A 24,183-nucleotide genomic window follows, 5' to 3' on the forward strand; every position below is an offset into this window, starting at 1 on the left:
CTCGCCGAGATCCCCCTCCCCTTCCCCGGGGCCACCGCGGGCCGTAGTAATCCGCGCGGCGCATTCCGCGGCGGCAGCCCTCGGTGCCGGCGGATTCCTTCCCGCTGACGTCCCCCCGCTCCGCCGCGCTCCCCGCCCCGGCCGGACCCCCGGGCGGCGCCCGGCGGCGGTGGCGGGGCGGGCCCGGGCGGGGCGGGCGCTCCTCCCCGCGGCCCCGCGCCCCCTCCCCGGCCCGCCGGGGGGGCTGCCCCGGCCCGCGCCCCGATTGGCGCTTCGTGGCTCCGGCCGGAGGGGAGGGACTAGAACTTTCCGCGGCCGCGGGCGGACTCTCGTCTCAGCCCGGAGCCGCCAGCGCCTGCGATCAGCGCCCCCAGACCGCGGGAGCCCGTCGACATGACCCACTTCAACAAGGGGCCCTCCTACGGGCTCTCCGCCGAGGTCAAGAACAAGGTACGGGCGGCGCGGGGCTCGCCAGGCTTTGTCTACACCGGGACGGCGGGGCGGGACGGGACGAGGCGCTGCAGGACGCGGGGCTCCGCTGCGTCCGGCTGCCGGCGGATTCCGCCCGCCCCGCGCGGTGGAGGCGCGCAAGGATGCGCCCACCGCCGGCCCGGGACAGCGCTGCCCTTCGCGGCACCGCTCGGAAAACTTGCGGGCACCGAGGAGCTGTCAGCGCAGGGCGGGCCCGTGCGCGGAGCCGCGATTCGCAGCGTGGCCCGGGCTGCACCTGCCCGTACCGGCAGCCCTTGGCACGGGACATCCCGCTCGTGCCTTCTCCGCCCGCCGGGATCGGGCGGGGCGCGGCGCTGGGGCCCGCAGCCGTCCCAGAGCCGGCGGAGCGGCGGGCAGGGGAGCCCCGGCGGGCAGAGCCGGGCACGGCGCGGGCGGGGCCGCCGAGCGGGCGCTGCGCGGGTCGCGGCCCCCCGCGCGGCGCATTCCATCCGCATGACATCATGGGCACGGGCGGCGCGCGGCCAATCGGCGCGGGGCCCGCACAGACGCGCATTGTCCGCCCGCCCCGCCCCGGCCCGCCCCGCCCCGCCCGCAGGGGCGCACAAAGGCGGCGCGGCCGCGGCTGCGGGCGGGACCCGCGCCCCCGGGGAGCTCCGCCAGCGGGAGCAGCCGCGCCGCGGCACCGGGGCTCCGCTAGAGAGCGGCCCAAACGGCAGCGCTGACTGCAGCCGGGCCCCGCGGCCGGAGCCGGTTGTGCGCGGCTTTGCTGAGGTTTTTCTCTTGGGAACAAAAGGTTTCTTGCGTTGTCCTGTTAGACTGGCTGCTGCCTTGCAGCGAACAATTGCCTAATAAGAAGGAAAAGCTTTGCAATAAAAATTACACCGCTATACAAGCGGGGATAAGTTGGTGCTCAGTGTCTTTATTCACAGGCTTAAAACCTAAACGTGGTCTTTAATAACCGGTTGTTTCACACTCATGTCTGGTTTCAGGCTTCAGCAGATCCCCAGATCCTGTTTGACTTGTAGCTGAGTGAAAAGGAGAGCAGGGAGGAAAGTAGTTACTTTAAACGTTGTAATTTATGCTTTACAAAACAACATTTTGCTTTGGTTTTTTTCTTTATTGGCTTTCTCAGGATGGTTGTGGGTTCTGCTGCAAAGTTTGATGACATCATGTAACCGAATGTCTTCCAGAGTGGTTGCTTCCAGCATCTAAACTTAGTGATTTATCTACACCATTACACACTGAAAAAAAAACCCCAACAAATAACCCAAACCTAAAAAAAGATTAAAACGTGTTGTGTATTACTGCATGTGAATTAGGAAGGAAGTAGATACTCTACTACTTTGAAGATTATTGACAAAGTGATGTAGGTTAAACTGTGATCCCTTAATGGGAACAAGATGGGAAGTAGTTCTTTGTTCTTTCTTTCAGTTTCTCATTGCCATCGGCTTCCTTAGGGCCTCCTGAGGAACTCTTCCAAGCCTGTGCATCAGCAGAGGGTTTGAAACTGGTGTAATTCACACCTTTATGCAAAGGGCCTTCTACTTCATCTTGCTGAGTTTTGTTTTGTTCTCATTCTGTGCCTTCAATGCAAGTATTGCAGAGGGGTGGATGTTTTGGGGCAGCTCCAGTTTACTTGTTTGTAGGTTTCTGTTGTGTTCTTTGAAAATGTCAGTGCAGCAGTGCCATAGAAAACAATTCAAGTGCACCAAAGGCAAATTAACACATCTCCTTTCAAAAAACCCAAGCAAACAAAAAGAGCCTCCAATCAACAACAAAATCGCCAGAAGAGGTGTAGCTTTGAGCTTTTAGAATGTTGTTCTCATTGGAAGAGATCAAATTTCAAAGCAGTTGTGTTATATACAGGTATATCGTGTACCTCCAATCTAGTATCTTGCATGGGTTTGTGGGTTAGATGTGTGTCTGTTCATCTGTATAATTCCCAGAGGACCAGCAGATAATGTCTCTGTAAAGAGCAAAAATTCCTTTTCCCAGATTTTTCTGTCTCATGAAGATATGAAGAAATAGAATTTGAAGAATTCCAAGTCTTGGAGCTGGTTTTTGCTGCCAGTTATAATCAGACTTTCTAAAATACTGGCCTTTGTGCAGACTATGTGTTACGTGTTTTTTAATGTGCTGTTGGGGTAACGTTTGTAAGTAGCTGTAGAACCTCCCTGCTTGAATGATAGTTACTGTTAAATATCCTTGTTTGAAATTTTCAGTGCTGATCTCCAAGCAGTGTTTTTCTGTAAATGGACAGCTTCGTGGCTATGCTGCCTGAGGGTCCAGCTGTGCTGGATAAAAAAATCCCTTGGTTTTGGTTTTTATTCTTTATTTGCTCATTTGACATTGTATTAGTGATCAGAGAGACCTTTTGTTTGCTATGGTACTTGAATAGATGAATACAACGTGTCCTGATGCTTTTTAAGGATTTAATTGGGGTCAGGATTCAGTCTCTAAGCTTAAAATTTTTGTCTAGTTTGGGGCGAGGTTGTTTTTGGTTTTTTCCTTTGTTTTAGGGGTTTTTTGGTTTTGTTTTTTTTTTTTTTTTTTGCTTTGAGGCTCCACCCTTCTCTTGTTTTGCTCCTTACCTTAGTTCACACTAATATGGTGTTTGGTGTCTGTTAGGGATCTCTTTTCCTCATTCCTGCAGAGAAAGCATGGAGTTTGTGTACTGGTTCCCAGCTGTAAGGAAACTTGTCTGCATGAGAAATGTGTAGTAGTCAAACTAGTGTAATCCCTTTGAAGCCGATTCCCTGTTTACTTGAGATCACAGAAGATAATTGATCCAAAACAAATATTCAGTGGGGAGCCCTTTAAACTGATGGAAATGAAAGGTTTCTTCTGCAGGCAAGAAATAATTTTCTTCTTGAGCAATGGGGAGTTTGTGCAGTACGTGAGGTTGACATAGCACGAGATGGTGATGCAATTAGATAGAGCTGCAAACTCGATTTTGTGTTTGTCTCTGATTTATGCTCCATTGTCTTGCTGCAGAAGGTGTGGAGCAAACAGGAATATTGGGCAGCAGGAGGAGAGGTTCCAGTCCATTCAGCTGCTTCCTAGTGCCTCCACCCTTCCCATGGAAGTGTTATTTGTATTAGGCAGGCATTTATCTTCCCCCTCCTCTTACCTTTGATACAGTGCCAGTTTCATCTTCATAAGAAAGTGGGGGTGTGCAGGAGTGTGGTTTGTGTGGGGAGTTAAAATTTGCATAGTGTTTGGCTGTTGCACGTCCCTGACTTTCCCTCTGAGCCATCCCTGTGGCAGGAAGCTTTCACTGGGCAGTTCCATTTTCCAAACTTTTAGAGGCAGCAGAGTGACTGCGGTGTTATCCCCGCCCTGCAGCTGCCACCCTGAAAGGTCAAGCCCTAGCGAAATGGAACAGGAAGGGAAACAAACTTTATAAAGTGAAGGCTGTTAGACAAATGAAGCCTGTAAACAAAATATCTCCCTGTTTTGCAAGTGTGCAGGAGGGCAATAGTGTTTCCTGCTTTCCTTCTTGAGGGCAAATACAGATTAATGGAAAAGAATTGAAGTCTGTGGTGAATAATGCAAACCAGTCCTAGGTATGATTATTGTGTTCCTCTTGAAATTGCTGAGGAGAAAATTCTTGTCATCTATTTTACCTGCTACAGGCCAAATAAACAGATTTAATTGCTTAGTCCAGAAATTACTCTTTTTAAAATAAGTATTTTTATCTGGGAACCAGATTAAAATAATTCTTTCAGATTTTTAAATTAGTGATTTAATAGTGAGATAAGTTTTGGCTGACTGTGGTTGAACTGTTAGGCCCTCCTTTCAAAACAGAAATAATACCCTTTTCCGTTCTTAAAATACAATTCTTCCTACCATATATTTACTTTACCATTCTATGTTTCCTCTAGACTATTTTCCTTTAACAGACCTTTAGGTTTGCTCACTGAATTTTGTGAACCCTAGGTAAGAATGTTTGCCACTGATAAAAGTGCATTTCTATCAATGTTGTCTGAAATTATACAATAAAAATTGAGACTGTACTGGATAAAGGCAGTGAAAACTTAGGCTTTGAAAACAGAGGAGAATGATTTCTGTCATCATAAATGACAGTGTAAGATCTCTGCATTCTTATTCTTTTATATGTAGACATCTGTGTAACTTTTAAAGGAATAATATCTTTCATTTACAAGCTTTGAATTAAATTCAGATGTTTAGTTTCAAATAAAATCAGCCTGTGTAACTATTTGCATTACACAAATCTTCATTTTGTTGCATGGGGAATAAATAAAAAATCTAATATTTTGGTGCTCTTAGAAATATTGTCATAGAAATATATACTGAAAAGGGAATTTTAGAGGAAATAGCAGAAGAATTTATAGGAGCAAGCATTAAACTTTAGTTTGCTCCAGTTAATTCATGGTTTCTCATAGTTGATCATGGCTCTTGAAGTTTACATTTCCTAGCTAAATATCAGTTTCGCTGTGGAAAACACTAAAACTTTTCTCTTCGTGTCCAAATTTTGTATTTTTTTCAAAGAACTATGAATTTCTTCGAGCTGGATCCAGACATTGGTAACAGATCTGCAGTTCAAGTGAACTTCTTGACTTTGTATTTAATGGTACAGTTTTGATAATTAAGTCCATAGCAAAACTGTCTATGAAACATAAATATGACCATGGAATAATTCCATAGCTATACTTGCAGTCAGTTGATGTTTGGCACATTAAACATGCACCACTAAAAACACATTAGTGATACAAAAAAGGAAACCATCTATTTTTGTCAGTTAGTTTTAAGATGCATTTTTTTAATGCATCGCAACCAATTTATGAGAATTCTCCAATTAGTTTACAGTTTCTCTGCTGGTTCCTTGTTTCTGATGCTTAGTTTCACTTTGACTGATAGGATTAAATGTCAGTTAATTGTGTCTGACGGCACTTGCTTGAAGGTGGCCCTGCTGCTCTGCACTTCCAAATCACTGGAATTGATTTTTTTACTGGGCAGGTGCTCCTGTGCTTTTGGGAACGTGTTTGCCAATCAGTCTGTTACCTCAGTGCTGAAATGTGACTGTAGCCTCCTGCTGGGAATTTTGCAAAGGATTTTTTTTAAGGGAACCCAGTGAATCACTGGCTTTATTAAGCTGTAGTAACCTATTAATTTGTATTCTCCTAGTGTTAGGTCCTGTGTGTGAAGAGTTCTCATACTCGCTGAGAATTGGTATTAACACAGATTAATTAGATTTTTTTTGTCGTTGTTAAATGAAGAAGGTAATCCAGCAGTGGAGAATCTTAACTACAGTGTTTCCACTAAGCTTCATCCTTTACTGTCTATCTCAGTGTGTTTACCTTGATGTGTCTAATCCACTTACCACTTCCACTGTTACAGTCTCAGGACAAGTCTGTTCTGCCCTGATCAAGTATGAGTTTCCAGTTCTGTGGCTACTTCAGGAGAAGTATTAACATTACAGCAGTAAGAAGTAACCCTACTGAGAGGTACAGACTGATGGTGGTGCAACCTTGGTAGCATTGGGTTGAGAATTCATAGCAAGGATACCTCTCTTACCAGGAGCAGAAGCAAGTGATTTGCCATGGAAACACTTCTCTTGCCGTCAGCTTGGATGTTAGCAGCCATTCCTGCTCTGGACACTTGCCTGAGCCCACACACAGCGGGACTCGCCTTCAGGAGCCCTTGCACAGCCCCACCTGGTAGATGTGCCCTGTCCCCGGTGCCACAGCTCGGGAGCCCCTGGGTGGATCAGACAGATGTGTGGAAGGAGCTGCCCCAGGGACATCTGGCAGTGGCTGCTGTGAACCACTGGCACAGGAGTTTGCTGCCTCTGCCTCGTGGTTTCAGTCCCAGTAAACTCTGACTCTTGATTGCCGAGCTGACTCTTGTCTTTGGGGCTCGTCACACCTGAGCTGTGGAGCAGCACGGGCTGTGCCGAACTGCGGGCTGGTGTCACTGCCCCTGCTCAGCCCTGGCTCAGGGGGGCCAGTTCCAGCTCTGCCTCTCAACCTGCACCCTTCTCTCTTGGAGGAGGGTGATGAATGGCACAGCATAGCCAGGATTAGCTACTGTCCCCACAGGGCTCTGCTCCTGCGTGGGGACAGCACAGACAGAACTGCCAGTGCTGCACCAGCATGGGCACCAGTAAATGAACAGTGAGGGTGTTTGCTGAAACTCCTGGTATGTTTAACCTTAGTGAGCACTTTAAATCTGCACTTGCAGATTTAAAGCATTTTCTGTCCATGTATAGGATGTATTACAGTGACCTTGTTTATGGTGAATTAATAAACTTTCAGTAAATCTTACACTGGTGTTAGAAAATCATAAAACTTGATAAGGGTAATTTTTAAGGATATGAGATAAGTATTTTGTATCCTTTGAATGCAAGCTCACAGTGTACTAGAACACTTCTGAAGAAAGCAAATAGAGCTTGACAGTCATGACAATTAAATGGGATTAGCAGCCTCAGAAAATAAAAAGTATGATTTGCATTACAGCAGTGCTTGCTTGTTTAAAATTTACAAATGAATGTGCTCTTTGTGTGGTTTCAGAGTTAGACTTACTTTAAAATTTGGAGAAAAATACTTATAGTCCTGTTGGTGAGTCAATACCCATAAAAGATAGATGGATGGATGCACACATTCTTGTGGGACAGCAGCACATCACTGATTTTTGTCTCACCTTGTCTTTTTTTGACAGAACATTAATTTGGATGCTTTTTCTTGCCTGCAAATAGTTTATAATTTGTCTCAGAGAATAAAGGATAGAAACTTCTTTGTACCCAGAATTGTCAGCTCCTGTAGCTGCCTAGCACGGTATAACTGGGCATCTGACACGTCCTTTTAAGGCAAACTTTGTAGAGATTCCCATCCCCTATGGAACTGTACAGGAAAGGCCTTCAGTAAAAATGGGCTCCAGGCCAGGACACGTAGGGCAATTTGAAACAGATTTTTTCTAAGTGAGATCATGTGAAAATCCTTCTTTTTTTCTTTAAGAGGGACTCTTGCTTAAAAATGCTTTTTGTAAGTATCTGATTCTAAACAACTGTTAGCTTGTAAAGCTGTGTTCAGCAGCAAATACTTTCTTTTGAGTAAATACATTTGGTTCTGCAGTAATGCCTCATAGTAACTTATGTCATTGTTTCTATTTAGTGGGGTTGAATGACAGTGATTTTCTCAAAAACAGTTTTGACTTTTCTTCAGGCGGGTGGTTCTGTGTTCGTGACTTGTTTTTTTCAAACTGCAATAACCCTTCCCTCCTCCCACCCACACTCACCCCCCTCCTCCCTTTTTTTTTCCTCCCCTCCTCAAACCAGTGCAGATTTTAGCAGATACTTAGAGGGGAAACATAATGAAACTTGCTGTTGTAGAGTTGTACAGAAGTGTCTCTTACCCAAAGTGGTGCCGTTCTGGATGTGTGACTGGCAAAGGCTGGCAGGCGCCGGTGCCCCTGGAGGAGCTGGCAGCAGGGGAAGGCCAGGAGCGAGGATGAAGTGCTGCTGTCACAGCCACGGTCCAGTGCCCTGCTTGGACTGTCCCCAACTGTCCCAGCAGCTGGGCCAAGCAGGCTGTCAGCCTTGGGAGCCTGAGCTTACCCTGGTCACTGATACTCAAGGAAACCGGGCTGCAACCATTCAGTGCCTGTGCTGCTTCCCTTCCAAGACTCAACCCTGTATTCTGGGGTCAACACAGGATTTTTCTTGAGGATGTTATTTAGGCAGACCTTTCATTAGACAACCTTTTGGTAACTGAGTAATCCTTAAGGGTACAGAGAAGTGAATCAGTATATGGCTTGTGCATACACACAGGACCTGAACACCAATTATTTGCCTAAATATTTCTGCACTTTCTTGCTATTCCGAAATGCTTGCATGAAGATGGAATCTGATCTACTGAAAATCATAGCTGTCTGAATTATAGATGGATTCTAAGCAAATCTTGCCCTGTTTGCATGTTTTTACCATGGCTCTTCCCAAGGATAAAACAGGACATTACTATTGCAAAAGCTGTACTTTGCTTTCCTGCTAAGAAAGCTCTGCCATTATATTGCTTTCCTGCAGATATTTCCACTGCTACAGTCTCTTATTTATAGACAGCATTACCTTAGTATCCCTGGTTTTGCTTGAATAAGAATAATTTAATTTAAAAGTATTTTTCTGTTGTCCCTAATCAGTTGGCTATATACTAGAAGCCTTCACAGGAAAAGGTAAGGCATCAAATCCACATGCATTTTGCAAGGGATTTGGTTATAGTTAAATGTTCATGGTGAGAAGCAGCTCCTGCCTTGCTGCTGACATGGACCCCAGCAGAGTATTTCCCTTCTGTGTTGAGCATGGGCAGAACACAAGTCAGAGCTCAGGCCAGTACATACTGAGCAGAAGGATGTGCTGGAGCAGGACCTGTTCTGCAGCTGCTCTTGAGATTCCTACTGTGTGACCAGCCTGAGCTGCCACTGCCTTGGTTCACTTCATAACACTGTGGGGGATCAATTAGAAGTTCCATTATATATCATAAGTGCAAGTCAACACTGTGTTAGGTCAGTGAAGCATGTGTAGTTCAGGCATGTATCTGGTGTGCTAAGACTAAATGCTCTTTGCTTAATTTTGCAAGAAGCTGTTCCCTTACCTTGCTGATGCTGTTGTATTAATCATGTCCTATACAAATAAAAAGTACAAGTAATTTTTGAAGAAAATTAAGACTAATGCCTTTTTACTATGGTCTGTCTTGATGACAGCCTTTATCATTAATAAATGATGGTATGAAAATGTCTTTGATATGGAAAGCTACTTCTATTTGAAAGAACCTAGCTGGTTTTAATAAAAAAGTAAACAACAATTGTGAGATTAAACATGAGCAATAAAGCACTGGTCTTTGAATGGATGGAACAGAATTGGAACAAAATATAACTAACAAAGTTAAAGTTCAGTCAGTGCACCTGAGCATTTTGTTCTGCAGAACAATAATGGAACCTTAAATCATTGAGGATTGAGACCTCTCACAGTCATTTGCAGCACAGCCTTGCCCACACATTCTTCTGGGTGGATATTTCAAACCTACTCTCAATTCAGGAGTGCAGCACAGTGACACCACAACTTGGCATCCTGAGTTTGGGATGCAGTGTGTAGGTGCATCTCCTACCCACCCCCAGCAGTGCCAGCTGCTCTTTCTGCTTGTGTTGAATTGCTGTAAAATAGTGTTTTAAAAGTTTCTACAGGGTATTGAATCAGTCTGTTACTTTGGAGTTTGACTGTCTTTTCTGCTTTCTCTCTTGTACTTCTTTACTCATAAACTCCAGCATAACAGGCTTATGGCTTGATTTGTACATTACTAAAACTACATTACATAAAAGGTTGAGCTACACGTTCATGTAATCGTAATTTTTTTCACTTTTACTTTTCTTAGAAATTCTTCTTAAGATGTATATTATTAGAAAATTAAAGAAACATTTTCTAATGTGTTATGGTCATTAACCTTTAAAAAAATATATAGTTATAACACTTTTTGTATGGTTAAAGCACAACTTGTCTGGGTGGCCAAATCCAAAATATTTTTAAATGTTTCCTGGATTATAATCAACCTTGTGCATCACCTACTGAACTTTAATTGGTCAGAGATATACCCAGGAGAGGAGGTGAGGTAAAGGGCCAGAGCAGCAGATTATCATTGTCTTTCATTCTTTTTGCTAAGTTCATTCTTGTAATATTTTTGCTGGCAGTAAAGCAAAACAAGAGTATGAAGCTGTTGATAGACAAGGTCTTCTAAAGCTTAGGGTGTGAAATCTGCACTATTTGTGCTTCTGCTAAGAAGACTACCAATGGGGAGAATTACCTCAACCAGAAAAACATGCTATGCATTAATTGAAAGACTTTGATCTATTACCTTTATGAAAGATAAATCTAGGCAGCTCTTAGTAGCTGAAGCAGCTAAAGAAGTTCTCAAGAAATCATGTCTTCCACCTAAATTACAAAAATAAAAGCCAGATTGAATTATTGTGTACAAGGATGGTAAGAATGAGAGGAATCAGTGTTTTCTTTATGAATACCTATCACAGACACCGCAGTGAGCCGAGTGAAAAGCCCTGAGCCCAGTTCACTGGAAATGCTGGTACCTCAGCAGCTGCCCTGTCATCTGTGCACGTCCCTGTCACAGCTGTGCCAGCAGCAAGGAATTGAGTACCTGAGCTTACTGGGTGGTGAGAGGAGAGTCTTGAGGTTTGCCTTTGGAAAAAGTGCTGAGAAAATGAAGCATGGACTGCCTCTTCGCTGGAGAGGCAGAAGGAATGTGCATTTTGAGTAACTTTTAAAGCAACACTTGAAGTGACAGACTTAGCTTTCTTTAGCCAAGTTTTGTGGGAGGTATGTTTGAGTTACCAGTTACCTGCTTGCTGCTGTAGAACATAATTACTCTGGTTTGGGTAAGTGAAGAGGATTTGCAGAGAAGAAAAAAGGTGTGGAGAGAGAATGAAATAATCAGACTCTGCAGTCCTGTTTGGGAGGAAAATTTGGTGAAATAATCAGACTCTGCAGTCCTGTTTGGGAGGAAAATTTGAAAGACCTGTCAACAAAGTTGGGCCTTGGGGAAGGGCTACCGAGTCACAATACAGTTTGCTTGTAAAATTACATATTTGAAAGCCATTCTGTTGGGGAGAAAAGGGAATCAACTTAAAAGAATGTCTAATTTCCTGGGCTTCTGTAGTAGCAATAGATTAGAAAAGTGTTCTGAAAAAGATTGAATGATCACTGATGTTACTGTTTATGTTTGCAGGCTCCTTCTAGGCTTTGAGAACTACTCAGAGTAGTAGTAGTTTGAGAACTCCACCAGAAATACAGTAACAGTCCCAAGAGATGCTTCCTGGGTTACTGATGCTTTGGAATTTTTTTTCTGTTTATGCACCAGATTGTTCTCTATGATTTTTTCCTTTCCCCCACAAAAGAACATAAACTAGGCATCACTGAGGTCTGTCAGGTTACCAGGATTTTCCATGCAGCACTCAGTGTGTTGTCTCAGGAGACATTACTGCTCGTGATGTCAGAGCCTGTCCAGATTTGCTGTGTCATACCAGTCATGCTGGGGCTGGGTTTCCAAGCAAGGAGAATTCCCTTCCCACCAGGGACCAACAGACTTTTGTCCATTGGGTTGGATCAGCCGTGTCTTAGCTGAGAACAAATTTCATATCCTAGTGGATTTTTGAAGGAAAAATCAGCAGTGGTTTAAAATAATAGATAGTGGATACTACTGGAACCATGTTCTCTGGAGGAATATAAATAGTTCAGCAATATACAGACTAAATAAACAGAGAAAAGGAACTCCATACCAAGGAGTGTAAAGTATGGTGGCATGACCTGAAGGTGTTACAGTTGACAGTGGAAGCTGATGGCTAAGGAGAATTGGAGTTACAAGCCAGAAAATTTGATTTTGGCAAAACATGATGAGAGCAAAATTGCAAGAAAAACTGAGAACATGTTAGAAGAAGTGAGGGTGTAGCAGGACCTGCTGGGTACGAGAGGGAAGCAGCATTCAGTCCAAGAGCAGGCCTGTGTCTGAGTTGTTGGTGCACTTTGGGGGAAGAGATGGTAGCACTGCAAAAATGCAAAAAAAAAAAAAAAAAATTGCAAAATGTCATAAAATCCTGCTGGACAGCCAGGGAATAGAACACTCAGTTCTTCCAGCCAGCTGATCTGGCAGCAAGCACCATGCATGACTGCAGGTATCTGTACTTGTAAGATGACTTGGAAACTTTGAGGCATGGTTTGTTCTCACTTCACAGAGTTTAAACTGGTGTCTATGGGAATAGTGCCAGGAATTTTGGATTAATGCTCATCCATCTCTTCTTTTAAGATTGTAGTCTAAATTTTGATTTACAGAGAAAACAGTGAGATGTTGGCAGGGTATCAGTTACACTACACATAAAAAAAAAAAAAAAGGTTGAATATTAAGCAAAATGGATACAGCTGTAAAATTTTTATCCTAAGTAGCATTTTGGGATGTAGTGAGATCTTCCATTGGTAATGCAGTGTTCTCTGCCTTTCTGTACAACAGTCCATAATGACAGAAAAAAATGCATCTTCAAATACCAGGGCATAGTGAGTGCTGGCTTTGAGTTTTTAAAGTACTTTCATCTTTGGCTTTCGTCTGCATTGTCACATTCCTGTTACATTTGGGGTTCTTGGGCACAAATGTGTCTCCTATCACATTTTGCTTTTGCACACAATCCAGGTCCACATGTGTGAAATTAACAGGAAATTTAAATTTGTCGTTATGATGAGTGCTCATTGGGTTGGTACTTCAAATGGCAAGCTTTCCTTGACAATCGCCTTGGTACCCTGTCACTTCATCTTCTTACCCACTTTCAGTAAAAACCAAAACTTTATATTTTTCCAGTCATGGGTTCCCTGTCCCAACTTACAGAATGTGCTGCTCTTTATTTACACTATGACTAAATAATCAGTGATTGTCCTTGCCACTGTGTCACCTCTGAAGCTGAAGATTAGATATGTAATCTGTTTGCACCATAGAATTTTAACCAGAAAGTTCTAGCTTGCTTGTATCATTAAAATTTTTTTAAAAATCCTTGTCCCTCTAATGGGAAGAATTTACTCTTTGTGCCTTTTTCTTGGTTATTCACATAGCCACTAAGCTCTTAACACTTTTCTTCTCCCAGGTATTTGCCTGTGTAAATTTTAGACAGGCGATTCAGAAGCATGTTCTAGAACAGCAGGTGATGAACAGGAATTCTGGATGACAATTTGGGACTGGCTGTGGTCTGCCTGACTCCCACTTCTGAGCAGTAAGGGCTGTCAAGAGCCTCCTCTGCCTTGATACCAGGAGAGAATTTGCTTTCATCTTTCCCCATGCCATCATAAACGCTTAAAAGGGGGAGGAAAAATACTTCATCACAAACTAGTACCAAGCAAATGAAAAAGAGGTATGAGCATTGGTATTTTTGGCCTCAGCAGGACAAATCACTGCTGAAGGTAGTGCTTATTTCAATGCAAAGGATGTTTGCAAAGGCAACACTGAAACCACAGCAATTCAATTTCACTCAGACAGTTCTGAATTAATAAAGATTGAAAAGTTGATACAGGAACAAATTGCTACTTAAAGTTGAAACTGTACAGGCTTAGGTCTTAAAACCTGGAGTTTCTAATTTGTTGTTTATATTTGCTTTCAGTAGTTTATGATCTAAATGTGTAAAAGTAAAATTAGTATTAAAACACCTGGCTAAACATGGATTAAATTCTGTACAAGATGAATATGCTCCTATACTTACTAAAAATTCAGTAAGCTTTCCCTGCTCAATCTTGTTTTTTAATTGAAAAGTTAGTAACTTTGTGTTACTCTAAGCAAGAATATGGGCCATATCAAATTTCTCCCTATGAAGAACATTAAAATCCAAATCTTATGCCTCTATCTATTTTTCTGTCCAATTTAGTGAAAAGCATTTATGTAACCTCTTCCTATGCCACCTTATCTTGGAGTGAAGTCCTGGTTATTTCTCTTGCTGTACATGGCCCTGTACTTTATTTACCTTGGAAATCCAAAATGTTCAACTGACTTCGCTGCAGTTTTATATGTATATACATTTAAAGTTTTGTTGACAAACACAGTTCCTATAATAGAGTTGTTGATGTACTTTGACAAGCACATGCTTTTTTGGTTGAAACTTATGACTAGAGAGGAGTTTTTTGAAATGCTTACTAGTACTTTAAATTTAGTGTGCTGCCCATGAAACCTTTGACTCCTGCTCAGAAGGGCAGGAAGCCTGCAGCTTTAATCAGAAATTTCATCAGAACTAAGAAGTGCAAGCTGTTATGACATGATGTTTAACTTCAAGTTTTATCTTTTATACCTGCTTTTTAGCTTAGTAAGATTTGTGTTTGCTAGTCCCAGTGTAAAAAGTAGTGCAGTGTGCTTAAACTCTTCCTTGAGATGCAGTTACAGTAATTTTCCAGAGTAGCAGCAATGCAGCCAGCTGAACTCAAACTGGAGATCTGGCATACACGGAGCCCTTAGTGTACAGTGTGTACTGTGTAATTTGGAAAAGATTAGCATAAAAGGACAGCTCAAAGTCCATATGATATCAGTTATGGTGTGAAGTACTGGTTAACATCATCACTCAAACTAAACATGCTGCAGGCACACTGAGTAACTTCAAGGGACACAGACAGATCGCTCAAGTTGGCCAGCAGAAGTTTGCTAGCTTCCAGGAATTCATGAGCTTGATAAAAACAGTGATGATTGTTACTGTCTCTGTCCTGCACATGGAGGGAGGGTTTTTACACTCTAAGATCTCCCAAGGAGAAAAGTCCTACCTGAACAGAAGTAGGTGTGAGGATCAGGTGTGAAGTTGCCAGAGGAATCAAATTGAACACAAGGATTCCAGCCTGAAGCATACACTGGCACAAACACATGTGTATCAGTTTGTCATAGGCAGGGAACACCCAGCCTTTTCCTGCCACAACCTTGGGTCACCCATAATTTTGACCACTTCTATAAACATTAGTTTCCTTCCAAAGATGTTTCTGTTAAACCTGTATCTCTGAAGCATTAATAGAAAACGCAACATCAACAACTTTATGTATCTTTTGACATTTGTCAGAAGAAAGAAATGAACAGTTGGCTTCCTGCTATCTTGTATTAAACTTCTGCAAAATCTTATATCCATTGCTACAATTGAATCATTTTTACAGTATTCTGGAACTGTAGGGTTTTTTTGTGGCACTGACGATACTGTGAATGAAGCTGCTTAGCTACTGCTTTCATCTTCAGTAGGCAGTATTTTCTTTTGCTGTAGACTTGTATGACTTAAATATCTTCCATGAAGGTTCAGTATTTATAAAGGATCAAATGTTGGCATATTTTTGATTAGTTGTAATGGAAAAAGACAATTTTTTTACATTCGTATCAAAGCCTCTGGCTTCACCTCATAGATAGCAATCAAAGGAAAACTGGAACATCTCTGATATCCACATGTGGAAAATATGAAATATTCAGTAAGAGCATTACATAACCTCTGGTTGTGCCATTGGGAATAGAAGAGCTGAGAATTCAGAATAAGCATAATGCCTTATTTCTGGTAGTATCTGACCTGTCATTCTCCCTGTTTAATCCTTTCTCACATGTTTAAAGCCTGATTTGAAAGATTCCACATCTCTAGGTTTTCAGGTAGATTGAATATTATTTGCAGAGAAATTAGCACCAATTTTTACTTTTTGTAACTTAGTTTCCCACCAGCTCAAAAATCAGAACAAAAATAAAGCTTTTAGTGGCATTAAGAACTCTCCTCATGTGTATAAGTGTTTTTTACTTCCTGTCTCTAGATAACCACTGTAGTGATACCCCAAGGCAATTTAAAACCTCTTGAAAAGCTCAAGATTTGAAACATGGTAAAATACTCCAACATAAAGTAAATATCCTTCAGAAGTGATAAAATTCCACCTGATTACTTCTAAGGTCCCCAAGCAGTGGGGTCAGCAATTTAATATTCACTTCAGTTGTAATCTCACATATGGAATGCACTTATTATTAAATGAGGAAAATTTCTGACTTTTTCTTCTTTGCCTGCCAAGAAAGATTAAGATAGTCACACTTGCAGAAGTCTTTAGGGTTCTCACTCTTACTGGCTTCCATATTTACTTTTTTTTTTTTACTATTGGGAGGGAAAAGATTAAACTGTGTCTCTTGGTGGTGTGATCACAAAAAGTGGTAGAAACACAAGTCCATTTCTATTCCAGATGATTTCAACTGCAGGATTGCTAACACTGTCTTTAAGCTACACTGAAACTGCCTAAATTTTCGGAAAGCACAATGTTCATTATGTCTGTAACTAAAGAATTGTGGGGGACATTAGCTCACGCCCCACTTTGTACCCACATGCTGGAATGGTGATTTTATCACAGTATGAGCTGTCAGCATATGAATGACCAGCCCAAATTATCTGCTGTCTTCCAACTGGAGCATCAGAATAGAAAGTTCTGGCCTTTCTATAAACCCTGTTTTTTCACTTGAATTGGGGTACAGAAATAAATTATACACTGTCTTGCCTGTACACATAACTTAAGGTTTTGTGGGTGAGGTGACTTCTGCAAGATTTTAACAGGTTCTCTAATGTGCAAGAAGAGTCCGATGCTACAATTCAGCCTTTTGGGGAAGAAGTTTTGGTATCCTTCTCCCTTGCACATATATTTATTTTCACACAACATGTAACTCGCTCAATTCTGTCCAAGACTGCTTCTTTTCTATCATGTTGAGTGAGCTATTTGGGTTCTGCCAGATGTTAGTGGGGAGAAAAATTAAGGCTGTGATCACATAAGCTTTGCTTCCATGGGAAATAAAAATATCCTGAAAAGTCATTTGTAAGCTAATCACCAGGTTAGGAAGGAGAAAGATGACAGTTGACTTCTTCATATGCACCATTCTCAAGATGTTTCCCAACCCTTGCTGTTATGACCATCACTGGAAATAAATGTGGTTGTGCTGCTGCTGTGCTAAACTAAAGGGATTGAAGGGGGACTGCCTGCCACCCTCGAGACGAGACCACAGCCATGTCCTTTCAAGCTGTGATCCTCAGTTAGCTTTTCTAGTCTGCATCTCATCTTAGCTAATATCCAAAAGGTGTGATTAAAAAATAAAGTAATGACATTTTCCTTGTCGTCTTGTACAGAATGCTGCACAGAATTTCTTACCTCAGTCAAGATCTGAATGTAGGAATGGGTTAGTCCATTATCCTGATCTGTAACTAAGACACCATTGCACTACTCTAACAAATAGTCTAAGGAAAATAAGTATTACTCAGACAAGGGTTTGAAGTAAAGCCAGAGATACAAGAATTTTCCATTCCCCTTAGAAGAAAAATAGGGAACAGAGTACTGTAAATTGTAGTTTGGTCAGTTTGGAGCCAGGGATTATTAATGCTAGCCAAAATGTAGCAATTGCCTCTATCCAAGTCATTCAGATACGTTGGAATTATAATCTTCAGTATATATATAGCTGCTAATAGCTGGCCTTTCTTGGCTGAAGTCTTAAAACTATATGTAAAAAATCTCAGATGTACATTTTGCTCTAATGTGAATGGCTGTCCATGAGTTTCTTGTTTGTAAGCAACTGGTGTAGCTGAGCTGCCTTTCTGCACGTTAGAAATAGTGCAGGTACACTGTGTGCTTGTCTGTCAGGTTTCTCACAGTGGCTCCCTCCCTTCCCACCCTGCTCACTGACCCATGCAGGACAGCTAATGAAGCTGGAAGTGCTGCCAGCCTCTGCACCACTGCAGGTTATTTATCTCACACAATCTGGTGCTCAGATAACTTTGTTTGCAGAAAACGTAGGGATGATTTCAGGGATAGAATCCATTTTGTCTAACTTGCCAATATTGAAAAGGATTGCAAGGGTGACAGGTTTAGCCTGAAGGAAGTGGGAGCTGCTTTGTGGTGCTTTCAGGGGAGGGGAACAAAGGGCAGAGTGAAAGAACACGGATGCTGTTGGCAGCTGGTGGTGTTGAAGTTCACTGCTTGAAGCATTCCTTTCACATGGATTGATTTCTAGTGACCGAACCATAAACTTACACGCAGAGTAGGGAAGTCTGAACATCTGGAAAATGAATTTTTAAGTAATCTTTCTAACAACTCTAGGCCTCTTCTTGATGCCTTCAAACTTCAAAGATTTTTGCAGGTTTTCTTCCTTTGCAATTAAAATATGAGATCACAATTTATTCCAGAAGGGTCTTCCAGGAAGGTCAAAGAGAAGAGAAATTGCAGGGATACTAAAGGTTAACGATAAACCAGACACAGACCAGCGCCCAGAATCCCCAGCGAGATAACTTAATGTTGTAGCAACAAGGAAAAAACTTACTAGGTCATCTCTATTAATCATAAACTAGCTATAAAAGCAAACCCACTATCATCTTCAGCTGAATAACTTCAAATCTATTATATTAAGATTTCTCATGTAGAAATTTACACGTGAGCAGTAGTACTGGTGGCATGGCAATTCAGAATATACCATTTCCCTTCCTTACTTCCTGCCAAAGTATAACTTGACTCCTGTATTTTTTCAAAAATCATTCCTCTGTAGCTGTCAAAAGACTTTTCTAGGAGCTCCAGGAATTCTTACTCAAAGAAAAACTGCAACGTGCTTAAAAGTGCTTTTTCCAAACAGACCTTTAGTAAAGCCATGAAAATTATAGTTAAAGGGATAAAGTACTTACATCTGTACTCTGATTTATAAAATACAGATTAAAAATCCAGCAATAAAATTACTGGATGACAGCTACAGCATACTGTGAAATGGAGTTGGGGTGGGGAAGAGTTGGAGATTTCTCTCCTGAAGTAACTTTATGACTGCTTGTGTTACAGATTGCCCTGAAATATGACCCCCAGATAGAAGAAGATCTGCGTAACTGGATAGAAGAGGTGACAGGGCTGAGTATTGGTGCAAACTTCCAACTGGGATTAAAAGATGGCATTATCTTATGCGAGTAAGCATTTATTAAGTAACCTTATTTTTAGGAGTTGTCTACTTTAAAGGAACTTAGAAGGGACTTTCTGAAGATTCCCCTTGAAAATATGTCAACAATTACAGTCAAAGATAGCTGACTGTAGGGTGGGAGACAACTTCTTGGAAACTGTTGGAAAAATGAACACTTAAATCTCCTTTATATTTCAGCTAAGATTTCTAAGTATTTCTAAATTTAATGGTGTAGCTCATTTCTATAGTAATCAAATGGCACACAAAAACTCTTACAGTCTGTTAGAGTTGTGAGAGCTGAGAACTGAGCAAGTCCACTGTATGAACCAAGAAATTAACCATTTTGATGAAACTAATGCAACTAATAAAGAATGAGTGAAAGTATTATATAATGCCTGCACGGATGGTATAAGGATGAGATTTATTGTTTAAGCATTTCCCTCTTTTTCACCTCCCCAGGCTTATAAATAAGCTGCAGCCAGGATCAGTGAAGAAAATTAATCAATCAAAACTAAATTGGCACCAGGTAAAACAAACAAAACAACCTCAGAACTACACCTTTAACCCCCTGAACCCCAAACAGTACTTTTGTCTGTATTAACAAATTTGCTGTGAAAGTTGTACATCTTAAATCCTAGTAGCACCAAGTTAGATATGCTACATATCCAAGAGCTGAGGATGCTGCAGACATGAACAGTGTTTAACAGAAGGCAGCTACAGCTGAGGTGGTTCATCAATGCCAGTTGAGCACCTGTATTTAATAGCAGTGCTTTAGCTGTTCAGGAAGTGTCAGATGGAAGAACAATCTAGAGCCCTATAGCAAAGCCTTTGCCCAGTAAAAAAAAAATAAAATCTTTTTATTGAATCACAACTGTGTTTTCCATCCAGGCAGTGCTGCAAGGTATTAGGTCAACAGCCTGCCTGTACCTATACATCTCTGTATGAAGCATCCTCCTGAAAAGGTGTCTGGAACAAGCATTGCTCCCTAGAGTTGCTGCCTTTGCTGTTAATGGGTCTAGCCTAATACTGTTACATCAGCCTCCTTGTTTTCTTGGCATTGAACACTTCTAAATATGGGTGAGGATTTTTGTTTTTAAAGTTTTAATACCTCTTAAGACTTCAGAAGGGAAGAAGAGATTCAGTCCTTACTCTTTGTGTTCTACATTGCTTTCCAATTTCTACAGCACATAGTGCTAAAAAGTGCTAATAAGTCCCAAGGCTTGTTTGTCCCAGGAGGTGAGCAAGATAATGCCTTCAGTCCATACAAGGATCTCATCCACATAGTTACAGTTTTATTTTATTCAAAATTATCAGTTGCTGAAGTCAAATAGCATGGATACTGTGTCAGATTTTCTAATTTTGAAGCAGGTTTTAGATTAGAATTTCTCTTGGAAGGGACAGTTGAGACAAGTCTTATCAAAGCCCACTCTAACAAAGTATATGGTACTCACTGATGGAAGTATGCCAGGCTGGATGACCTCAGTCTGATTTCTGAAATCAGTATTAAAACTAACAAAAACTTCTCACCAGTCACTCTTAACCATGCCAACTGTTTCGTTCAGTTTGCACAAGGCAAAGAACTTGAGTAAAACAAGCAAACAAACCTACCAACCAATGCCAGAAGGCTTTAAAATGACTTAATTTCTGATCTGAAACACTGTAGAAAACTGGCATTTTTGTTTCTATTTAGCTGGAGAACATTGGGAATTTTATCAAGGCCATCCAAGTCTATGGTATGAAGCCACATGACATTTTTGAAGCAAATGATCTTTTTGAGAACGGAAATATGACTCAAGTACAGACTACTCTAGTGGCACTGGCAGGTCTGGTAAGTATTTATGCCTCTGGAGCTGGCCCAAATCCACATGCCAGTTCAGATGCACCTACAACCCATGTAAATACAGAAAGCAGCATCCAGCCTGTCAGGAGAGGACAGACAGTGCTGAGAGTCTGAAGTGCAGAGGGTGCACTTCAGAGAGCTGTGTGCTCCCACATGCCCCAGGGAGGGCTTAGAGGTCAGAGTGGGGGTTCCTGACTGCTTCCATGTGCATACACAGAACAGGGCAGGCTCACAGGAGAGCACTAATCCCTGCAGAATGTCCTTTTGACTCAGGTAGCTTTGGAGTGCCACCTTCAAATGGTGTGGGGAACTGGTACCTTCTCTGAGCCCTGACACAGTCTCATGGAGACAGACCTGCTTGTGGAGCCCAGACTTAGAGACTGGAGACAGAAAATACATTTCAAACACTGAATATTCTATTTTCCCTCTCCCAAAATAGGCAAAAACTAAAGGTTTTCATACTACAATTGATATTGGTGTCAAATATGCAGAGAAACAAGCACGAAGTTTTGATGCAGGAAAACTAAAAGCTGGTCAAAGTGTAATTGGCCTGCAGGTAAGTATGAAATTCAAGTTTGCAGTAATTTGTTACATTTGAGAACAACTTTCTTGCTTTGATTAACTGGGACATTGTTTATGCAAAACCAGGTACAGAATAACAATATATTCTTATCATGGAAGGAGGAATGAGGTTTTAATTCTTGTAAGCAGTTGAGTGGCTCTATAAGATCAAGTCACTGCCTGGAAGGTTGGTTTGTTTGTTTTAAATCTGCTGTGAGAGTGATAAGGAGGAAAGGAACAGCTAATATTAGCAGCATCATCTCTGTCTTTTAAGGTGGTTTTGAAGTAGGAGTCTTTGGATAGTTAAAGTTCTTTGTATGAAACTTGTTTTTTCTTTCCTCTTTTCTTAGTAATCATAAAAGCCAAAGTAAAAATCTTAAAATTCCTGTGGTAGAAAAATTGTGGTAGTGTAAATGAATCATTACTGTCAAGATAAAAGGTACTTTTTACATTTTGAGGCATACATCCATTCCAATTGCAATGCAGTTGGGCCTTAGGATGACAGTTGCCTTTATTTTTCCCTTTGAAACTTTTGAAAGGAGAAAGGGTAATATATTACAGGTAATGGTCAAACTACATGAGGAAAGCAAGCACTGAAATGACTTTTTTTGTCAGCCATCACAGTTACCAACCATATTTTTTTCCTTAGACTATGCTTAATGTACAAATAAAAATAATTTCTTCTGTCTACTTCTTCCCTCCCCCAATAAAGATGGGCACCAACAAGTGTGCCAGTCAGGCAGGCATGACTGCTTATGGAACTAGAAGACACCTCTATGATCCAAAAATGCAAACTGATAAGCCATTTGACCAGACAACGATTAGCCTACAGATGGGCACTAACAAAGGAGCCAGTCAGGTAAGCAGGCCTGTGTGTGATGTGCAGGAGGGACACAGGGAGGGACACAGCTCTCAGCCCAGTGGGATGGGACAGCCTGGAGTGCTGCCCAATGGCAGAGTTTAACAGGCAGCAGTGCGTGGGTACAGTTCAGCTGTGCTCTTATGCAGTAATTGAGGGACTTGAATCTCTTATCTTAACCAGTGTGTTCTGTGCTGAGTGTCTTAAGGGATAAAAACATCCCACTGCTTCTAGAATTTCCTGCTGGCAGTGTTACACCAGGAGAAAACAGTAACTTCATTATAAGTATTAACTAGACAGAGGCAAAAAAGAAATTGCTTACTGGCAGTACCTTAATCAAAATGCTTAGTATATTCTTTCCAAGGAGGAACATAAACTGGACCTTTCTGCAAGGACTTGCTTCTGTGACTCACCTACTAGTGAACAGGTGTTACTGCGCTGTGTTTTGTTGTATTTTAATTCCTACTTTTCAGCACTTTCAATGAGGCATACTAGTTGAAATCATGAATCTAGTAATCCCAGCTCTTGACCTTCTTACTGATCCTCTACAATCCTGTTTTATTAGGCTGGTATGCTGGCCCCAGGTACCAGGAGAGACATCTATGATCAGAAGCACATATTACAGCCTGTGGATAACTCAACTATTTCGTTACAAATGGGTACCAACAAAGTGGCTTCACAGAAGGGAATGAGTGTGTATGGGCTTGGACGGCAAGTGTACGACCCCAAGTACTGTGCTGCACCCACAGAACCTGTCATCCACAACGGCAGCCAAGGGACAGGGACGAACGGGTCGGAAATCAGCGACAGCGATTACCAGGCAGAGTACCCGGATGACTACCACGGGGAGTACCAAGATGACTATCAGAGAGATTACCATGGCCAGTACAGTGACCAGGGCATTGATTACTAGCTTTGCATCAAAAGTTCAGTATTAGTTGATTATTTTATTCAGTAAGAACGAAACTAGCCTTGTGGAATTGTTACCTGTCTTTCCTACACACTACGCTTAATGTACCTAAAGAAATACTGCCTTACATACATTCCTTTCTCCTTTCTCTGCCCTTTCCCTGTCTAGTTGCCTTTAGTGCTGTAACAGTTGTAGTCTACAGCATAAACAATAACTGCATATGAAGTAAAAGGAATACTGTGAAAGGGGGAGTGCTCTGATACAGCCAGGTTGTTTCGTAAGGAGCTATGCATTCTCACAATCTCTACTAAGTCGGTTTTTACATACCAAATTAAGCCTTCATTTTACATATTTACAGCTTTTCTCCGGAGGAGATAAAAGAATCTCATGCTTCAAGTTACATGTGGTCTTTGCCAATTAAATTTAAGATATCTCATTAGTGATTTAATATCATTGCTATGTTTTAAGGTATTGTTTGCTAATGTTAAGTCCTGCATTTAGACATAAGTGTGCATTCGTGATTGTGTATTCATTCCATTATCAACACTGACCAAACTTAGAAATAGTTGTCTTACTAAAAAGGGAGCTTGTACAAAGTCTTGAGCCAACAGAAGTTCCATGATTGATGGTGCATTTGCCTTTTATTGTGCCATAATATATCCATGTAGAAATGCTTTTTTCTTCCTTGAACTGTATTTATTGCCACACTTCTGAAACTGATCCCATTGTATTTTTATAAATAAATATTTTTTTCTTAAAGGTATGTAGAGGATCTTGTCTCATTTGTTACTCTACCAGTCTTAGAGATTAGATGTCATAAGCATTATTCCCAGATAAGCATCACCTTTGCCTATTTTAAGGACAATGTAGAACTCCGTTCTGTTGCAGTTTGGGTTCATTTTTTTTCCATGGGATTTAATCTAACTATCTTGTAAAAATCTCTCAGGAATGAGTGTCACTGACTTAATAGGAGAGGAATGTAGGTCCTTCACAGCTGGGTTCACTTCCCCTCTTCATGACTGAGGTTATGAGCAGAGATCCTTAGCTGTTCACTAAATCCCTGCCGTTTTCTCAAGGGAAACAAGGATCACACAGATTTATTGTTGCCTCTGCTTCA

At 41.6% G+C, this 24,183-nt stretch overlaps 1 protein-coding gene across 1 annotated transcript; it reads left to right on the forward strand.

Annotated features, from left to right (window-relative positions):
• Positions 1–230: 230 nt before the first annotated feature.
• On the forward strand, positions 231–23,829 carry CNN3 (calponin 3). The gene is made up of 7 exons (XM_058808205.1): positions 231–450; positions 18,785–18,906; positions 19,356–19,422; positions 20,587–20,724; positions 21,176–21,292; positions 22,010–22,156; positions 22,722–23,829. Exons 1-7 carry the CDS (start codon positions 394–396, stop codon positions 23,067–23,069), a joined length of 996 nt encoding a protein of 331 aa, XP_058664188.1. The 5' UTR covers positions 231–393; the 3' UTR covers positions 23,070–23,829.
• Positions 23,830–24,183: the final 354 nt, after the last annotated feature.

The sequence above is a fragment of the Ammospiza caudacuta genome, chromosome 7, assembly GCF_027887145.1.
Source record: "Ammospiza caudacuta isolate bAmmCau1 chromosome 7, bAmmCau1.pri, whole genome shotgun sequence".
Taxonomy (NCBI): domain Eukaryota; kingdom Metazoa; phylum Chordata; class Aves; order Passeriformes; family Passerellidae; genus Ammospiza; species Ammospiza caudacuta.

Coding starts and splice junctions, on each gene's coding strand:
- CNN3 (XM_058808205.1), top strand. CDS start 394: ATGACCCACTTCAACAAGGGGCCCTCCTACGGGCTCTCCGCCGAGGTC. Junction 19,423..20,586: donor CAAAACTAAATTGGCACCAG/GTAAAACAAACA, acceptor GTTTCTATTTAG/CTGGAGAACATTGGGAATTT. Junction 20,725..21,175: donor TAGTGGCACTGGCAGGTCTG/GTAAGTATTTAT, acceptor CTCCCAAAATAG/GCAAAAACTAAAGGTTTTCA.